This window comes from Trichoplusia ni, chromosome 3, assembly GCF_003590095.1.
Source record: "Trichoplusia ni isolate ovarian cell line Hi5 chromosome 3, tn1, whole genome shotgun sequence".
Classification (NCBI taxonomy): Eukaryota; Metazoa; Arthropoda; class Insecta; order Lepidoptera; family Noctuidae; genus Trichoplusia; species Trichoplusia ni.
The window spans coordinates 2,548,004-2,563,436 of NC_039480.1; the positions used below are offsets into that span (position 1 = coordinate 2,548,004).

The 15,433-nt window shown below is 32.7% G+C and overlaps 1 protein-coding gene across 1 annotated transcript in view; it reads right to left on the minus strand.

Moving 5' to 3' along the window:
• LOC113508870 (cdc25-like protein phosphatase twine) overlaps positions 1-12,147 on the minus strand; it is a 32,966-nt gene extending 20,819 nt beyond the window's left edge. The window contains exon 1 of the mRNA XM_026892024.1: positions 11,909-12,147. Within this exon, the coding sequence (XP_026747825.1) occupies positions 11,909-11,958 (50 nt within the window). The 5' untranslated portion in view covers positions 11,959-12,147. The remainder of the gene's footprint in view (positions 1-11,908) is intronic.
• Between the last annotated feature and the right edge of the window lie 3,286 nt (positions 12,148-15,433).

A 15,433-nucleotide genomic window follows, 5' to 3' on the forward strand; every position in this document is an offset into this window, starting at 1 on the left:
AATTGCAGCATTTGAGCATGAATAGGTCACAAAAATTTCGAGGCAGGACATAATTTTTCGTGGCAAATAAATGTTTGCACTTGGTTGGGTTGTGTTGTGGGCCTCAATCACTTGGCTTTCCTTGTAGACAAAATATTAATTACTTAGAAAACTGTCAAAATATTAACTATACCTACCAAAATATGTACATATAAGCATACAGACATTTTCTTTCCAACTTTTCTTCATAAATTAACAGTATGTATTCCCGTTTAGGTATATTTTCGACATTTGCCGCCATATTGGTTGAAGCTATTAACACTTTGATAGCTCGTATTATGAAATGAGCTTTCTATTTGCGTAAGTCGGGAAAATATACCGTTCCATATTCGAAAGTCAACGAACTTTTGAAGTTTTCATAGACAATATTGGAACGACATAGTCGATTATTTGAAAGTTTTCGTTGTTCATTTTGTTTTTTTAATCATTATTTAAATATTGTGCGGCAAATATTGTGTAGCTTTGCACTGAATTGCAGATTTTGGAGGAATGTTGGCATGACATGTAAGGAATGACATGAAATGTATTGAAGTGACATTTGAGTCACGTCAGTCAATTAAATCGGCCAAGTGTCGGCGAGGCAACTCGGATTCCATACAATTTGATTGCTTTCAAATTAAAGACTGTACCAACAACTGTCTGTTACACTTTCACGTCTAAACCACTGAACCGATTTTAATGAAATTTGGTACAGAGATAGAGTTGACCTTGAGAAAGAACATAGGATAGTTTTTATCCCCGACTTATGAAGAGTTCTCTTGGAAACGCGATATAACCGACCTCGACGCGGGCGAAAAGCTAGTATATGTATATATCTACTAAGAGTAACAATTAGCAAATTAACCACTCCATATTTACTCTTCAAAACCGCATACCATTAAAACCTCTATTCCAATTGCCATAAGGTTGAAATTACAATATCAAGTGGTAATTGTATATTTTGTAAGAGGAAGTGTTATGTATGTCAAATTGATTGAAACAACAAGACGTTATTACGGTCATTTAGTAGTTAACACTTGGGAATTGCACTAGGAGAGTTATTTGACTATTTATAATTTCCTTTTGAATATTATCTTGCTAAGATTCCCATGTAAAGATGGTATTTTTCGCCAAACTCTCGCACTAAGGAATCATTATATCGCGGGCGGTTTTTGAAATATTCAAGTCACATGCACAAGACACCCAGACTTAAGACAAGCATTCGTGGATCACAGAAATGATTGTACTGCGGGGATCGAACGAAATATCGCATAATGAGGGTAACAACCGCTCGGCTATCCGTGCAGTCATAAGTTTGGTCATTGTTCAAAACGCTAATCACTGCGGGCGAATCTAAAATGCAATATTTTCAATCCCGGTTTTCTTACTATCACACGATATTTACCGTTTTTTAGTTTCTTAAAATAATAAAGAAATTACATGATAACTAACTTTGTGATTCTGATAAGTAATCGCCTGCAAATCATCGAACATTTATTGATTTTTTATATCCAACTGTCATTTCAACAAACTTTTTTTTTCTTGGCCGCCATTTCTTTCAATTAATGTAAACGGAACGTTACGTTACGATACACGTAAGTTTAAGTCAGTTGCGTTTCGTTACACGCACCGACCGTGACGATACGTTAGCGATCGTTGTGAGCATAGAAAAAACACCGTTCGTGCTCATTCGACTAGCTAGCTGTATTAATAAGCTATTAGATTCATTTTATTGAATCTATTTGACATTTGTTTTTAACTGACTGAAGAAAATAAGTTTTTTTCACTGTCTGTTTAAGATGACAGATTTTTTCGTTTTTGGGAAATCGTAGCTCGATAAATTGCATTTTTTTTTTGTTTTAGTAACAGATTATTTCAGTGTACCTATTGATCGTTCAGTCATTACAGTTCTGACGCAGTCTTACTATGTGATACTGTGTTACAGTAACATGTGTTGTGTTGTCAGATAGACAGTGGCTCTGTAATATACAGTGCAAATTAACATAGGTATACAATTTGACAAACATTAAATTAAAACTGGATGTCAAATACTGGAATCTTAAACCCGCAGTGAGCTAACGTGGTGATCAGTGCTCAAACCTTCCCTATACGGAGGCCTGTGCCCAGCAGTGGGACGTACATAGGCTTCATAAAAAAAAAAACTTTCCTAAAATTTTCGTCTAAGAAATATGGAATACAATTAAAATAAATATCAAAACACAAGTGTCACAGTCCCACTTACAGAAATCATTACGAAGAGATGACATAAGTTGTAGTGTGGAATGCGAGATTAGTGTGCGAGCGAGACTCAGCTACGCGTTAGAAAGTGATAGCAAATAACGGCTGAATGAAGCCGGTAATGGCGCTTTTTATTAAGATTTTTTTTGTACATGGACCTTGTGTTTTTTAAGAATTTGTTCTAGGTTACGTTGTTTTTGGTTTAAGGGTTTTTCAGTTTAGAATTAATTAAGCATGTAGTTTTATTATGTGATACTGTGTTTAGTAACATTTCAGCTATGGAAACCGAAAGCAACATAACCTTTGAAAAGATTTTAAAATAGACACCATTCGTCAATCAAATCACATTATAAATACATTCATAAACATTTAAATAAAGAACGTAAACAACCCCAAAACTAAAACAATTGAATTTCGAATACCGTACAAGAAACATTATTTTTAAAACTATGAACTGTCATGCATTTTTTTTTCCACCATTTCTAGGCACAGGTGTTTGCCTATACTTCCTATATAATCTACATACGTAGGTACTAAGTTATTTTACACGTTACTGTGTACATTTGTAGGGTTTGTACGTAGTTGCGCGTGCGCATGCTTCCTTGTTGGATCGATACCACCCCCTAAGGTCATTGGCCTCGCCAGATGTATCACACCCTTGGTTAGGGTAGTTTATAAAAGTTATAATTAAGCTCTATTGTAGTTGTATATTGTAGTAGGTATCATTTATCATAGTAATGTTATGAGGCGAGAGATTGTGTGTTTGTTTGTGTATGTTAACTCAAAATTTTCGATAGAGGCCTATGATCAGCAGTGGGATATTTCAAGGCAAGGATATTTTAAAATTTTGTTTGTTTTCACGCTATATAGATGGACCTATTTTGATAAAATATGGAAAAGCTGGATTAGAACATAGACCTGTATAGTTAAGCAGGGCACCAAACATTAAAGTTTCATGTATATTCCTTTTTGAATAATAGTCCAGTTCCAAAAAAGACAAAAAAAAACTTAAAATGGCATATATTGAAGAAAAACGTGAACCTTATAGAAAAGGACAATAAAGATACAAACGTCATAACCGCCATATTAAAAAAAGTTCTTAAATTAACGAAAATGACTAAAGTTGCATATTTAATATCTTCTTTACTCCATAATGGCATTTAAAGTATTAAGAATACAGTAATTTGACCGATAATTACGTTTTCAAAATCTTTTGAAACCATTGTCACTGTAAACGGCAACCATTTTGGAAATCATTGTGCGTCATTGTAAGGCGAGCTTTTCATATTCTGGCGCGTTTTTTGTAAAAAGTCAAATTATGTTTTTTAATATGGTTATACAACCATATTATGGTATATTGTATTTTTTGGTGAATTTCGTGACTTCCGTAAGTGTTTCTTTTTTTTCGTTTTTGATTTAAGTAAAAATCTTTGAGTTTACTGTAAAATGATTGAGGAAGTCACTTTATTTAATTTTAGACTAGATTTCACCTTCCATAATAGATAGACTCAATACGAGAGCCTAAAAAACTTGAAAAGCATGTCATTTGACACATAACCTCAATTAAAACATTATTTCCCTTTGATATCTATTTTCACTACAATCATTATCATTTAAGATAAATAGACGGCCAAAAAAACTACAATCAGCATAACGAAACAGCATTTCGCAATACACTTATATAAAACATAAATAATCCAGAAAAAAAAACCTCAATTTCGCTAGGGGTGCTAACACCTGCTTAAACGATAAACTGCAATATAGCAAAAGTACTTCTATACACTACATTTTGAGTTTATTTTTGAATGACGGTAGTTCGTGAATTAAATTGATTCGGGAGAGTTCAATATCGATTTTTACACCGATGAGTGTTTCTGGTGTTACTTTGATTTAGTTTGGTTTGTAATATAAATTGATGGTAACTTGGGAGTTAAATAGAAACAGTTTTTACGTTAATTTGGTGTGATATTTGTGGAGAACTCACGAAAAGATGTTCGCTGACTTATAAGTCTTCTATTTAAAGATATAATGAAGAATTATTATGTAAAGATTTTGTCAAGAATTGCACTAAGAATGTAAATTAGAAGAAAATTGATTTGTAAAAAGAACAATAGAACACAATATTCAAAATACGTAAAAAGAATTGCGCTACAATTCGAAAGCTTCCAAATACAAATTCATCTACACTACATCAAAAACAAAAGCATTCATTCGAATTTAGAATACATTATTCTAATTTCTAAAACACAGGGTATTTTCGGTAAAATTCGTTACTTATAGCTAGTACCACATGTGGGGCACGTGGGGCATGTGGTGTTGGTAGTGGTAGTGGGGTTAAAGACTTATCAGTTTCAGTTGATATTTCACGCTTTGGCAAGCAGGGGTCAGTTGGGGTTGCGTTGTAAGGGTTCCTTAACATATGGCGGTATAGTGTAACTGTTTTTCTAGGTTTAATGTGAACTAGTTGATCGACTAGTTCGTTGATAATGCTACTTTTGTTTGCAACTGTTAATAATTGAGGATTAAATATAAACTAGTTAATTGATAAAGTTTTGGTTTTGTAACATGAAATATTTGTTTTAATTATTATTCTTTACTTTCCAAGAGATTTCGTAGGTTCAAACTTAACATGAGCAATCAAAATGTCAAGTATATGACTAGAATCATTGTACAATTTTTGCTACCAATATAGCCATAATTGATCTTCTTTCGTCCTAAGACATGTAGGTAATACCTCGCCTACTGAGACTACAACTACATCCTTGATAGCAAAACAGACAGACACACAATTCCATTAAAAATCGATACCATACAAATCACATCAATTTCAAACCAATCAGATCGATCAGCAAATGCCAAAGACAACTCATCTCACTTTTTTTAAAAGACCAACACCAAGGTAATTTCCTTTACGTCCGAAGGATACCATTACTGGTCACTTTCAAGCATAGACAATCCTTTTTTTTTCTTTGAGGCGTAGGTAAGTATAAAAAGTGGACGCTTGGTAATGGTGTCTGGGTCTATGTATATATATGTGTGTATGTATGTGTTTATATGTTATTATACTAGCCGTTCGCTGTGGCTTTGCTTGTCGTAAGATTCGTAAAATAATTTCGTAAGCCGAATAGTTGAAGTCATTAAGCCTAACCAATGATACGTGACGTGTCGAGTCTTCGATTCCCGCGTAGGACAAGCATAGGTTCATCATATTGGTTACATCTAACCCAAGAATATATAAAAATAATGATGTTCTCCAGTCTCATAATTAGAAATATTAATTTATTTTCGTCAGTTTTAACAAAATGAATAGAAAAGGTGATTAAGACAAAACATTTTGAATAATAAGTAGCTTAACAATCCAGAAGCTTAAAATAAAGTTTTATTTAATAAATTACACAATAAAGACCCATAATCCCCGCTCAAAAACAAAATAATCATAAACAACACATCATAGACAAGGATATTTTTACGGTGCGGTCTACACAGACAACAATGTGCCCGTATCCCACCTCTATAATAAAAAAAAGAATAGAGGAACGCATCCCTATCGTATATTTCGGAAACCGGTTCTATCCATAGATAATAACGTACATAGAATTTCTAATTCGAAACTAGTTCTATCAACCTGTCCCGAGGGATTTTAAATTTGAATTGAACACGTTCTATTCGGAGTTTGAAAGTTTACGTTCCGAAGATGAGAGTTCTTAATTTGAATACGTTGGTTTGGTGTTCGATACTTCGTAACGTATTGGGAGAAATCTATATTTGAATTTCGTAATTTAAAAGGTCTTGAGTGGACTTGGAACTGGAATATTCATTTTGAGATTTTAGAGTTTATTGCTGAGAATCGAGAATTTTTATATTGGCATACGTCCAAAAATTTTTTTTTCAATATTTTATTTATTTAATAGTAACATGTCTTGCTTTTGCTACTCTACAAAACAAAATTTACATAGCTTCGATTTGTTTCAAAATAGTTCATAGTGATACAATAACTATATACAACGGTGTCCTGATAGTATCACGTAACCAATTGTATGATTGCACCGAAAATGGGACAGTCAACGGAAGGATGTAACGGCCGAGTACACACGAAAACAAAAGTTGTCTCGAAAGCGAGAGCGTTAGTAAAGAGGTTTGTATTAAACTCTTAGAAGTTAGTAAAAAGTGTGGAGAATTTCATTCAATTGTAACTGTACAATATTTAGGTTTATATCGATAAAAAACCAGGGTTTTAAATCTCAATTTAAAAAGTTTGATTGAGGTGTCAAAATGTTTGAATTTAGAAGTTGTGAAATGAGAGAAACTGTTTTGAATTTAGAATTTAAAGTTGAAGAAACATTTCCGAGTTTAGAATGTTATTAACATTCCAAAATTGAATTCTAATGTTCGTTTTATTAATCAGGGATTGTCAACTTTTGGTTAGTTTCTTAGTCACTTATAGCGAACATAAGATTCTACATATTTTTTCTTCGCTAGTCGTTACTACATAATTATCTAAAACACTTGCATATCTCTATAGTCCGATTTTTAATTCGAGGCAGTAAAATGACATTTCCAGTGTGGCAGGTTTTTAATTCCAAATAAATAGTGATGTGTTAGAATCGACTTATTACAATCAAAAGTTAGTCGAGCTTACATTTTTTTATTCAGATATCAAATTAGCTCTGTATAAAAAAAATATATTTACGACAATTTATCAAAAGACTGACGGTGACTGTTTTTAAATGTAAAAAAAATAATAATATTAATTTAAATTTATAAAATTAAAGCCAAATGCGGTGCTGGTATAAGATGAAGCACCTTACCATGCAAGAAAAGTCGAGCGCATCCAACTCCAAACTGGATGAATTCTGACATTATGCAGTGGTTGGATGAAAAACAAATTTAATATCAACTTACAATTATAAAAGCTCAATTAATAGAAATAGTAAATTTTTGATACAAATAAAATAAAGCATGACTAAATGTCATCGTCGTAGTAAGATTTCCAAACATCACTATTGTAGCGGGTCACCCTTTTTTGTATAAATGACAGTTGCAATTGTCATTTTACTGCCTCGAATTAAAAATCGGACTATAATAACAACACTTTGCCTACTAGGATAGCGTGAAAACAAATCGTGACTTAAAATCGTGCGTATCTCTTAAGCCCTTATTTATACTATGTATTTACTAACGCCAATACTAGCCTAGCTGTAACTATCTCTCTTCAAAGAGATCAGTTAACTAAGAACTGTAATGTAACTGTAATTTAAGTTCGTAAGACAACTTTTTTCGTACCCGACTACAGCTCTCCAAGAAAACACAGGCCAAGGCAAGTACATAACAAAGCATTTTTAACTATTGAAACCGAATTTTAGGAGTGTTTATCACCGTCACAGTCTTGTAAATGACTTTTGGTCAATCTGTTTCAGAGATGCGATACCACAAACAGAAAAGATATATCAGTTAAATTAAAACACCATCTTTTATTGCGTCGGTGATTAAAAACAGTCTATATAGGTTTACTCATATACCTAGACGTAACAAACACACACATTAACTTACTATTTATATTATTAGCACACCAGTCAGATAGATCTAGTCATTAGCAGGTATAGAATCTAGAAAAACTAAATCTTAGCGCATACAATCCCAGCTCTAGCTAGTTTTCTAGATCTAAAAAGTTGCTACAAGTAATGCGTACACAAACTTAACATTTGCAGTTGATGGCACCACTAGCCTCACAGCCAAGCCATATAAAATCGACCATCTGAAGTTTAAAATGTATCCTTACTAATATTATAAATTTGAAAGTAACTCTGACTGTTACGCTTTCACGTCTAAACCACTGAACTGATTTTAATAAAATTTTGTACAGAGATAGAGTTGACCTTGAGAAAGAACATAGGATAGTTTTTATCCCGAACTTTTGAAGAGTTCTCTTGGAAACGCGATATAACCGACATCGACGCGGGCGAAAAGCTAGTTAGATATATTTAGTTCCGATTTACACCAGCAGCAAAGTTAAGTTTGTATTCTGGTAGTGATTGTGAAACAAAAAGGTTTAAAAGTTAAATGGTTTCGTTTCTTGGTATTAGGAGTTCTTATCTATGATGGTGGACGCCCATAAGTGGGATTCAAGGAGTGGAAAGAAGTTTTTGTGTGTGAAAGTGGAAGAATTTGTAGGAGAGTTGGTTTCTTAAGTGTGCTAGTTGTGATCGACGGTCGTTACTAATCTGACCATTTGTCGGCCATTTTTAAACATACAGTTTAATATCATCAATATTTGTTTATTTTAAGGTTAGAAAATCATTAATTTGGAAGATATTTTATATTCGATAGCGGAAATGCAAGGAAGGGCTAACTCTAGTCCCCATAACTTAACATTCTCGCGCGAAAAGCTGCTGGTAGAATTATTATTTTAGCTTTATGCATGTGACTTGAATGTTTGTGAAAGCCCCGCGAAAAAGCATTTAATCCCTTAGAGTCTGGGAGTCGTTGAAAAACAAAAGAATTACCTACGTGTTGTTTGTACAACTATTTTACCTACTTTACCCAAAAAGTATTCTGTGACATCTCAATCACCCAAACATCGTTAACATAAACAAAAATGTAAAAAGCTACACCACTCGACAATAATTATGGTCCATAAAAGATTAAAACAGATAAGTGACAGATAAAGAGTTTCAAGAAAACCCTGACCCTTAGAATTTAATGTTTTAAAATGGGAAAAAGTTTAACAAAAAATGTTGATTACCCCGCGTTTGATAGCCGCCATCTTTGTCAGTCTATGGACTGTTGGAATTTAATTTAAGAAGCACTGAATGTTTTTAAACTAAGCTTAATTTTTTTTTATTCTTCTAGTAGTTACTCACCAACTAATAATGAAGTTTAGCGATCAACGTGTTTTAGACCTTATAACAGAACGAAAGATGAACGAAAAATCTACAAATAAGGCGAAGCAATTCAACTTGGTATTTAACATAAAAGATGGCATTAAAGTCTACTGTCTAAAGCAATGCTGTGTCAACACTTCAGCTAAGTTCTGAAGTGTCTATTCGTCGTCAATTCATTTATTTCGTACATATAATTCCACGTGTCTACTTGACGACATTTTGCCGTGTATTCTTCAGATCGGCTACTAGTTTGTTTCCATACCTGTCTGAATCTCTTCTACACAGTTCTTAGTCAATGTACATAAAAAATATACTTGAAAAAAACGTAAAAATGACATTAACCATTGACATACACGCAAATACATGCTATCTCTGTCTACTATACGTATTGCGACGAGTGCGAGAGAGATGACTATATAAACAACTTATCGGTTATATCCTTTGAGATAAAAACTTATTTTTGTGTATTGAAAACAGGAAGTGTGGATGTAAAGATATACATATTTTATTGAACTAGCTTTTGGCCGCGTTTTCGCCTGTCTCGACTCTCGATGTTACTTACCGCGATCAAAATGAACCTATGTCCTATCTCCGAGTTCAAGCTATCATTATGCCAAATTTTGTGGAACTCGTTTTAGTTATCTAGTCGTTAAAAGGTAACACAGATAAACTTACACAAGCATTTACATTTGATGATAATATATTTTCAATTTAGAAGTTTTTCTCTACAAATTTTCAAAATTCCAGTTTTTTTCCCATCATTTTTTGCCGTCATAACATCGATCAAATAAAAGAGAAATTAAAAATTCACTTTCGTTCTACTTTCGCGCCAAACAACTTCGGAACCATAGAGATTCGCGCTAAAAAAGGTCAGTCACCTACACAACGCTTTACATTTCCAAGGCTAAGCTATGATGTCATTTTAACACGTTTTTTAAAGCTTATATGTATAATGTAGTTATATCGAATCGATAAGATACTAAATTATTACAGAGATATTCAAGTACCTAGCTATATTTTTTTTTATAATAAATCTTACGTGGTAAAAGCTGTACAGCCAGGCAGTCGCTTAAGAATAAATACTAATTGTTAATTTCAAGATACTAAATTATTATACAGATAAATTCAAGTACCTAGCTATTAAGAAAAAAAATATAACAAAACTTAGTGGTGAAAAGCTATACAGCCGGATAGCAGTCGCTTAACTATAAATACTGATTGTCCACTTTACAATTAATCGATCTTAGGTTATAAAAAACGGTATATTTTACATTTACAAACGATTTTGTTTTATTTTTATACATAATATTTACTTTTACGTTGACATCTATCCGACAATCCGTTATTTGGCTAAGTGTAGTCATTGTCTCAATAAACTGTGTAGAGTTACGTTCATACTATGGCACTCATAAAACATGTTGATTCGGCGGTCGTTTGTGTATACGCTTGGTTTGAACACGACTTTATTTTTATACGATTCCGATGTTTAAAGTCGTTATTTGTCGACGTTTCCAACCAAAGTATTAAATAAAACGTCATTAATTCAAATGAAGCTATTGTACAGAACTTTTGGAAGATCGAATTACATTGGACAGCTCCCATTTTCGGCCACCCATCACCGCTTCCTAAGTGCTTTTGCTGCGTGAGAAGAAACGGCGAAATATCGGTCGCATTTCAGTTAAAGCTCTCTCAAAAGTGTAAAGATACTATTTATACCTTAAACAGTTGCTTTATTCCTTGCATTTTCTTGGAATTAGTGATAAGCAGAGGCATAGTAATTTCCCATGTCGTAGTTAATATGACACCAGCTATCTACGGCATGGTGTAGTGTAAATTAACACTAGCTTGTACCTGTGACTGCGTTCATATACCTAAGGAGGTTATGTTGCGAAACATTTTAAAACTTATAGGGCATCGTTCGTTGGACAGAGTTTTGCCTATGGCTCTCATAAATGACGTGGACTAGTATTTGTAAAACGATTTTCAAAGTCAGTCCAGTGGATTCCGATTATCCCCTGCAACGTCACAAACTATCTCTTTATAATATTCACATAATTACATATAATTATACTGTTTTCTGAGCTTCTATAATATAGGTTAAGTTTAATACAAACGTTGGCGCTAAGGCAGCCATCGCCTCTTTAAAGCCAGATCATATCAATTCGTAAACGACCACATATTAAGACAAATAGCACAGAGGTTTGCAATTAGCATAAATATTGACTGATTATAATCGGTTATTTATACATATAAGTAACACGTCACGTTTAGTTAGGTGTGACCTTGAATTTCACCATAAAGTGCAGAGCAGAGACAATCTCTACTTTTTAACGACGATTTAAGCTTAGAATTAACATGCGTGAAGGCTTTTTGTTAAAATGTATTGAGCTTTATAACACATCAATATTAGCACGATAATAATCGATTGACATAAGTTTAAAGTTAAATTTTCAGCGCATATGTGATAGCTTTCCAAAGCTTAATAGTTTAAGACTAAAAACGTTAGAAATATGAAAGAAAACACTCGATTTATTTACTTGAAAGTATTATAATACCCTTGGTTAGTCAATCAAAGATTTTAGTCAGTAATTCAGATTATTAAATGTAAATAGAGTTGAATATCTGACCAACGGGTAGCGCAAACTTAATTCTCTTTCCGTCGTAATTTTAAGGACGAATAAACTTTATATGACGAAGTTCCGTCCACCCCTTTTAAAAACAACAAGGGTTGAATAACAAATTACGATAAAAAAAAATGATGGCTGACTTACCCAGAGCACTGGCAGTTAACCTCACAGTTTTTGCTACTCTCTCCCCACATTTTGTCACAATTATATAGCACAGAATCACAAATAGTTCATTATTCGATCAGTCTTAGAAAAGTTTTATCACAGTATATTTTTGGGGTGCACAGGTCCGCTCGCGACGCTATCCCGGCGACGACTGCCGACGGGCGGTGACTGTGGGGATCGAGCCTGGGTTCCCGCGGGCGCGCGAAACGACCGTTTGTGATACCACACTTCGAAAACTTTTTAACACTTTTTTCTGGAATTCTACTGGTTTAGTAATTTTTGTTTGGATTTCTGTTTGTTTATGGATGATTTACAAAATTTTAATTGGATAAAGATGTTTGATAAATGTAGAGATCTTTTTAAACTTTTAAAATGCAGTGAATTGTTCCTTTTACCTAAATAATTCTAAAAATAATAATTTTAATATCTTACTAGACCTTACTAAACATTTATGTACCTTTAATTTACTAACTCTATGCAGGTATTGATTAAGCATTTGTTTCAATAGCTCGTCCTTAGAATACAAACATTTCGTATATTCTTTCTCATAATTTGTAATAATGATGATTAATCCTTATTATGAGTAAAATTTTAATCTACATTAAATTATGCATGGTTCTTAAAAACCTTCATAGCATGGTACTATTAAATTTATCGTCATCTTCTCATAGATTTGTAACTTGTTTAAAAATGACGATAAGGTATTTATAGTTAAAACTAAATTGTACATTACAACGAGCGTATAATTAAATTACATATGAATATTTAAAGTAAATAATTACGACATTAATATTTGAAGATTTCTGACATTATCATAGATAACATCTCGATTTTTTTATCAAATCAATTTCCGGTCATAACCTAAAATCAGCTGTTATTTTTTAAATCAAAACAAAATAAGTACGAAATTTATTTTTTAAGGTTGGCAACTGGAGTATCCAAGTACCTCCTAACTAGATCGAGGATATTACTCATGATTTATATTAATTAAAACTTTATTGCTTACAGACTAGGGTATAATTCACGTTGACATAACCTTGAAAGGAATGCCATACAAAAATCATATGGGAAACGAATCCTGTTCTTACACATACAAAAAACGGGGTAAGAGGGAATATGTGACTTAAACCTTATAGATAAGGTTGATAATCATAAAACACATCACAAAAGTCCAGTATCTCACACCAACACATAGACAAAATTCAAAGTAACAATCATATGGTCGCAGGATGGGACACATTTATGAAACTAAGCCTAGTTCCAATCGGACAGAGTTCAAAATCGGAAATCACACAATTTGTAACCTAACTCAAAAGCCCGCCAACTTATTGGCAATCAAAAAACAAGGGGTGCGATCAAATTTGTATTAGCTACGAGTTTCTCAGCCGCAAAAACAAGTTTGTTTTTGGTGTTATCCTTAAATTCTTTAGCAATCATATGGTGGGCTACGCTTTTGTGATGGCGACAAAATAACACAGGTTTAGGTACAAGTTCAATAAATAAACCGCATTATTCAAGAAAACAGTTATTCGAATTAATAATCAGCTGATTCGCAGACGCCATTTTCGACCACCATTTTTAATGAATAAGTTTATTTTTTACATTTGTGTTTTAGGTTTTCGATTATAATGCTTATTAAATCATTTTTAAACTTTATCAATATATTAATTTTGTTATGAATATTTATAACTGCAAGATTCCTAATTAATTTTAAACAATAACTAAGTATTAATTAAAGGAAAATAATTACCTAAAATAAGTCAACCTAACTTATGTAAATTGACAATGATGATCAATGCCGGATACGTATTATTACTATTTTTAATACACAAATAAGTAATACTAGAAAGCCAGTCTGATTTTAACTACCATTAAAATTTAATCTTTGTTGTTTTTAGTTCATTTTCAAAAAGTAACAACAAAGAATTTTTCAAATATATGTACCTAAGTATTGATAAATGTTTACTAAAATTTAAGGTTGTGTAGTGGAATCTATTTATCAGTCTAATTAAATTCAAAATGATAGAAACGCAATGTCTAAAAATAGCTAAGTTTTGTCGCATATCTAGTTTTTAAACACGTACTAGGCATTAAACTTTGTTTCCATTGCATGCAAATGACAGTGACTTGAATTTTAATGAATTTTCGGATACCAAGTTACCAACCTACTAAAATTGTGGAAAAAAAACTAGTCAGATTAAAAATGGCGTTGGTACTTAATCATAAAATTATCTCTTTCCGATGTATTTCATACTGATTTATTAATAACCTATTACAGTCACCATTAGAAAAATTGTTTAGAAAAATAATTTTCAAAATATGTTAACAAATCCAGAGGTTACAAAACTAACCATTTTATTATAATAATATAAATAATAGATAAATCGGTTGTCAAGAAGTAGTCTCAGTTTAGCTTGTAAGATTTGACGTAAGCACACTTGCCTGGCAAGACATAAGCTAGTAATAATTCTGTCTACTTTTTGTATTGCGAAACAGGTATCTATCTACATAACAGCTAAACAAAAAATGATGTAACGTAAAATCCGTTAACACTGCCTCCGTTGTATCCGTTTGAAATTATGAATCTTTCTTTTCTAAGAAAATAACGATTTATCTATTAGGTTTTGACTTGATTGCAGGTTAAGCAACTCTAAAGTAAGTTATTAAAGGATCGGTGACCGTTTAATGAAGTAAGCAGCGTGTTTATTTCAGATTATAATACTAATGAAAAGACAGATGATCTTGGTATTTTAAGCGCCCCCTTGCGTGGGCGTTCAAAGAAGTTATTAAATTTGCAAATGGCCGGCGGTTGTGTCAAATATTAAGTCACCCCCCCCCCCAAATGTCTTTTATTTTACTGCAAAATGTAAATGCCCGTAGAGCTCGGAAATGGCTTTTACAAACCATGTTTAACTTTAGCTTAGACGTTAAGTTACCTGTAAGCCTCTGACATGGATTTACAATCCTTGAAATAATCTCGAGGTTCCTTAAAATTTTTACAGAACTATGATATAGCAACAGAAGCATCACTGTGTATAGATTAACATTACACTGTTTATCACAATATGTCAAATAACTAGATCCACAAATAAGTTTAACTGTTTCCGTGGTCCTTTATTAAATTAAAAACCTACAGTATTGACAGCTGTCATAAAAAAAATACAATAAAATATGATCTTCGATAACTAATCAGTCAATCAGTAATAAAGTGTTTGATTTCATACCTCACACGACGTTTGAAACTTACCTTTTGTATTTTATACAACAAAGATAATAATTATATCTATATTTTAATTGCTACTTGAGAGATTTTTGTCAAAAACCTCGGTGCATTTTGTAGTTCTGTTGGTAGATTGCTGAAAAACCGTCAGTCTCGTGAATCCGACTCGCTCTTGACCGGTCTTTTGATAGCCGTATTTAGGTGACGTAGTATTAATAAATGTCCCACAGCTGGGCACAGGCCTCTTTCCATATAGACTAAGATTGAGCATTGATCACCAGCGT